Source organism: Pygocentrus nattereri, chromosome 19 (genome assembly GCF_015220715.1).
Source record: "Pygocentrus nattereri isolate fPygNat1 chromosome 19, fPygNat1.pri, whole genome shotgun sequence".
Classification (NCBI taxonomy): Eukaryota; Metazoa; Chordata; class Actinopteri; order Characiformes; family Serrasalmidae; genus Pygocentrus; species Pygocentrus nattereri.
The window spans coordinates 547666-552665 of record NC_051229.1 but is presented as its reverse complement, the minus strand read 5'-3'; the positions used below and the strand labels follow the sequence as shown (position 1 = coordinate 552665).

The following is a 5000-nucleotide window of genomic DNA, read 5'->3' as shown; positions in this document are numbered from 1 at the left end:
TACATTATTCTACAGAACGCATAATCTACATTACATTAAATCACAGTTTATTTCCCCTTAATGCACAACATTAAACCCTCTGGAGCTCCAGAAGCAGCTGAGATGTTCTGATCTGCAACCTACTCAGAAATCTCTTCTGAAATCAGGAGCCGAAAAGAACCTGCCCTGCTGCCCGGGTGCCGCTCAGGCTGCACTGCTGCAGATTCAGAGGAACGAAAAAGATCTTTATCATTATTTGAGAAGAGATCATCTCTGAATAACTCACATACCAAACCAGCCTGGCTCAAACTCGAAAAACATCAAATATAATGCATTTCTGTAGATGAACAAGCTGTAAACACCCCAGAATATCAAACATACTAACTGCTGGGGTGGATCTGCAGGTTTGGAGAACAAATGTAAGCGTGAAAAATGGTAAAATAAGAAGTGTAATGAAGGAACTCTCCGTTCCACCTTAAACGGTGCAGCAGTTACATTACAGTGCCCGAGGCGCCAGAACGTAACTGCTGCACCATTTAAGGTGGAACTGAGAGTTCGAATTATAAGCCCAGTTCAGCTCGGTTTCTTGTCAAGTTCAGTCCAAATGGGTCCAAACGTGGCCGAGACCCTTAACGAACTTTCAGAAACAGGTTTCTTGACTAAAACAACCCAAATTCAGGTGTTTATTCGAGTTTGTTCTCTCAGTTCTCAGCGTTAAACAGAGTTTACTCAACCAAAGGTCCGACTTGTACTCACCAAGCAGCATTACACCCGACAGTTATAAAAATCAAACGCTAAATTTCTCCATAAAAAGCGATTTTAAAGATATTCCGCCGTAAAATCTGTGGACCCGACCTGCCGTCACACACACTCCCGACTGAGCCGCTAAAGCTAACCGCTAACAGCGAAAACTTTTCACGTCACGTGACTCCAGCACGCCGCCTCTCATTGGTTGGCGATGCCGCGCCCCAATTCGGGTGGTATTTAGATTATTTCCCACCCGTATTCAGGAGTCCTGTGACGGGATTGGATAATACAGCCCCGAGTTCTTCGCGGTGATTTGCTAGTGAAGGTCAGTCTCTTCTTATTGGCTATGAGTATTTATTATTATTATTATTATTATTATTATTATTGTTGTTGTTGTTATTATAGTTGCGCATTGCCTTGCTGTTACTGTTTTCCGATTTATATTCTTCTTCTTTTTATTATTATTTTGTTTGTTTTTCTGCCGTTTATTTGTCCCGTAACTCGTCCCGCAGTTCTCGAGATATCGACGCCGTTCCAGCTCCAGATCGTCCGGCCCGGTTGTGTGACGTCTGCTTGTTTACAGCTGTTTGATCGGATGCGCGGATTCCGAGCAGCAGCCGATAAACTGGGAATTTTTGTCCCATTGAAAATGAATGGGGTGAGAATTACATGATAATCTACTGCATGTCTGTTTGCCCAAACGACACCGTTTCGCATACACTACCTCGAATTCACTGCTGTTGTGACCCGCACTCTTCTATTTGTCATTTTTCCATCCCTCCTTCCTCCCATTGAGTCCCATTCAAGTTTACCGCCACGCAAACTCTATTACTTTTTTGCCCGACAGCCACCAAAGTGCTTGTACTCACAGCCAAACTGACCCGCACTCTTCTATTTGTCGTTTTTCCATCCCTTGTTCCTCCCATTGAGTCCCACTTGTTTTCGCCACCACTCAAACTCTATTACTTCTTTTTACTTCTTTACCCAACAGCCATCCACACTCATCCATATGTAGTTTTATCATCTCTCGTTCCTTGTATCGACTTCCATAGTATCCGCTGCACAACTATCCTGCGATTCCTTCAGGAAAGGCACATTTCTAGATATTATTATTATTATTATTATTATTATTATTATTATTATCCTCGTGCTGTGATTGGCTTCCCGCCGCCTGTGATGTTATTTATTAATTATGGTTTTCCTGCTCTGGGATTGGCTTATAGTGCCCTGCTTTCTGCACTGTGGTTGGCTAGTAGAAGTTCGCCTCCTGGAATGTGATTGGCTAGTAGGGTCCTAGTGATTCATAGCACTAGAGGTGATGTTACTAGCCAGTCACAGTGCGGGAGGTAATGTGACAGCCAATCACAGCGTGGGAGGTGATGTGACCAGCCAATCACAGCGCGGGAGGTGATATGACCAGCCAATCACAGCGCGGGAAGTGATATGACCAGCCAATCACAGGGCGGGAGGTGATATGACCAGCCAATCACAGCGTGGGAAGTGATATGACCAGCCAATCACAGCACCAGAGGTGATGTTACTAGCCAGTCACAGCGCGGGAGGTGATATGACCAGCCAATCACAGCGCGGGAGGTGATGTGACCAGCCAATCACAGCGCGGGAGGTGATGTGACCAGCCAATCACAGCGCGGGAGGTTATGTGACCAGCCAATCACAGCATATGCGGCTCAGGCGTCCATCATCCAGTCTTAGAGCTTCCAGGCTGCCTGAACAGGTGCGCGAGCAGGTGCAGCAGAGCCACCTTGATCAGTCCGTCCAGGTGAACTACGGCACAGGGGTTTCTGATAAAGTGGCCACTGAGGAAAACACGGCAGGAGTAAAAAACCTGTTCACGACTGAAAGCTGGCAAGGCGGCATGTTTCTTCTGCAGCTCTACAGCGCACCCGCCTGGCTGCCCTCGGTACTACACCGAGTAGAATGGCCCGTCGGCTTAAACTCCGATTAGAAATCGCGCTGAGGCGCCGCGCGCTGCTGTTAAATGCGCATTAAAACAAATATTAAATCAAAATCACAATCTGGTTTATTTTGCCATGTGTGTTGGGGATACTGAGCCCCATTATAGACAAATATTGAAGAGTAAAAAAAAGACCCCCGTTGATAAAGGAAAAGATATAAAAAATAAAAGAATACAAAAACAAAACTGCCAAAATACAAAAAGATGCTAAAGGAGTAAAATAGCTAAAGAAATGTAAGAGATAAGGCGCTATTGTTTAAAAATACGGTAGAATTCTCGTGATGAGTAGATGTATTCGTGCTTTTATAACTGTGTTAAACATTAAACATCACATTATATTCACTCCGCGCCGTCGGACTCTTATGTTAGAAACTACAGGCGGTTGAGCATCAGTGCGCATGCGCTCGGCGCACTTTTCACAACAAAAGTCCCGAGTTAGAAGATGAATAAAGCACCGCGCCGGCCAGAAAAACACTAAAAACCCCAAAAACGAGACAAAGTTCTGCGTAAACGCTGCACTTAACGCCCGCGCCGAGCGCATCGCACTGTGTACGGCCAGTATGTAAGTGTGGAGCTGAATGGCGCCCCCTGGCGGCTGGCGGACTTCCTGCAAAGCCGCACTGCAGGTATGGCGGCGTTCAGTAAACACCTGACCGGCAGGAGCGGCGCGGCGGCGGCGGCCGCGGCGGCGGCGGCGCTGGGGGTCTACCTGCTGAAGCAGAGAGGACACTGTTCCACATTAAATAACAGGTCAGAGGCTTTACAGCCACTAATGTCGCCGTTTCTGGTGATTCGTCAGCTTCATGCTCGAATTCTCCGTCCCACCTTAAATGCAATGTAACTGCAGCACCATTTAAGGTGGAACGGAGAATTCCGATAAGAAGCCAAATGTAAATACTTTATATGACATTTCTACTGTGTTTTTGTTTTTTTTAAATAAGGATGATGGTTCCATTATTTTAGAACCACGAGCTGGGAAATGGCTCTTCAGATTGATGGAGAACGTGCTGTATGTGGTTCCATGTAGAACCTGGTTCTAGCACCAAAACCCTTCTGCTAAGGCGACCTTCCCCTAATGACTTTCCCCTTTGTTCTCTGCCTGTAGGGGTGAAGGATCAGCAGAACCGCACCTGAACAGTGTGGTAAGTGTCTTTGTTCATTTCTCCTCGTTTTCCAAGTAAAGCAGCTTTCCAGAAGTTCCAGAAATTCCAGAAATGCGGGTTCGGATCCCTGACGGAGGGCGACGGTGGCAGGAAAAGCTCCACAAAGGCCCTGACAGCCTGAGGAGATAGCCTGCACTCTTAAGAAGGTGGTTTTTCAGGGGTTCCTTAGTAATGACAACAGTTCTACATAGAACCTGGACTCTCAAAGAACCCCTTTGTGTTCTAATATGGTTCTCTGCAGGGTAAAACGGTTCTTGACGGAGAATGTGTTGTACGTGGTTCTGTATAGCACCAAAAAGGGTTCTACTATTGTTACATCGAAACTAAAGCAGAATCCTTTTTGTTGCTGTACAGAACCCTCTTTAAAAGGTGGTTCTTCAATGGTTCTTTAGTGTGCACAGTGGTTCTGTGTGTAACTGTAAGCACTTAAAGACGCACTCAATTTGGAGCGAATGGAGAATGTGCTGTATATTGTTCTATATAGCACCAAAAAAGGGTTCCGCTATTGTTACAAGCTTGACATTGTACACAACAGCAGAACCTTTTTTGGGGCTAACGTTATATAGAACCATGTACAGCAGATTCTCCATCCGAAGAACCGTTTCACCATGCAGAGAACCATTTAATGGATGTGGACATTTTGGATGTGGGTCCTTGAGTGTTTATGGTTGTATGTAGAAATGCTGTTTGTGCTAAAGAACCCTTAAAGAACCCTTAAAGAACCCTTCCGTTGTGAAATACTCAGCCTAACGGCTGTGAGTGTCGCTTCCTCTGCGTCGTAAGACTAATTACGCCACCAGGTCGTCGTTCCGCTTTGATCTCAATCTAAACGATGTTTTATAACGTTCTGCTTTCATTCCCGTGGATTCACCTTCAGATTTGTAAATAATGTGTAAAGTGCTTTATAAACAAATGTTTATTACCATCATTATTAATGTTATTACTATTCCCGTCATCAGAAGGATGGTAAGAAGGACAAGGCCGCGGTGGACAAAGTGTTCGTCAGCCGAATTTACCAAATCTTGAAGATCTTGGTGCCGCGGATGTTCTGTAAAGAGGTGAGTAGATCAAAAACAGCAACACGGCAGGAGAAACACAATAATATAAACAAAATCATTCCGCTTTCCACAAAACTC

General features: G+C 45.3%; 2 protein-coding genes across 5 annotated transcripts in view; one reads left to right on the top strand and one right to left on the bottom strand.

Annotated features, from left to right (window-relative positions):
• Positions 1-875, bottom strand: part of arhgap29b (Rho GTPase activating protein 29b) — a 76986-nt gene extending 76111 nt beyond the window's left edge. For 3 of the 4 annotated variants that reach the window (XM_037531019.1, XM_037531018.1, XM_037531020.1), the window contains exon 1: positions 736-875. The gene's annotated coding sequence lies outside the window, so the exon portion shown is untranslated. The remainder of the gene's footprint in view (positions 1-735) is intronic. The other variant, XM_037531017.1, reaches the window with a different exon arrangement.
• Positions 876-3296: 2421 nt separating this feature from the next.
• Positions 3297-5000, top strand: part of abcd3b (ATP-binding cassette, sub-family D (ALD), member 3b) — a 26142-nt gene continuing 24438 nt past the window's right edge. The window contains exons 1-3 of the mRNA XM_037531215.1: positions 3297-3451; positions 3807-3843; positions 4824-4922. Of these exons, the coding sequence (XP_037387112.1) occupies positions 3330-3451; positions 3807-3843; positions 4824-4922 (258 nt within the window). The 5' untranslated portion in view covers positions 3297-3329. The remainder of the gene's footprint in view (positions 3452-3806; positions 3844-4823; positions 4923-5000) is intronic.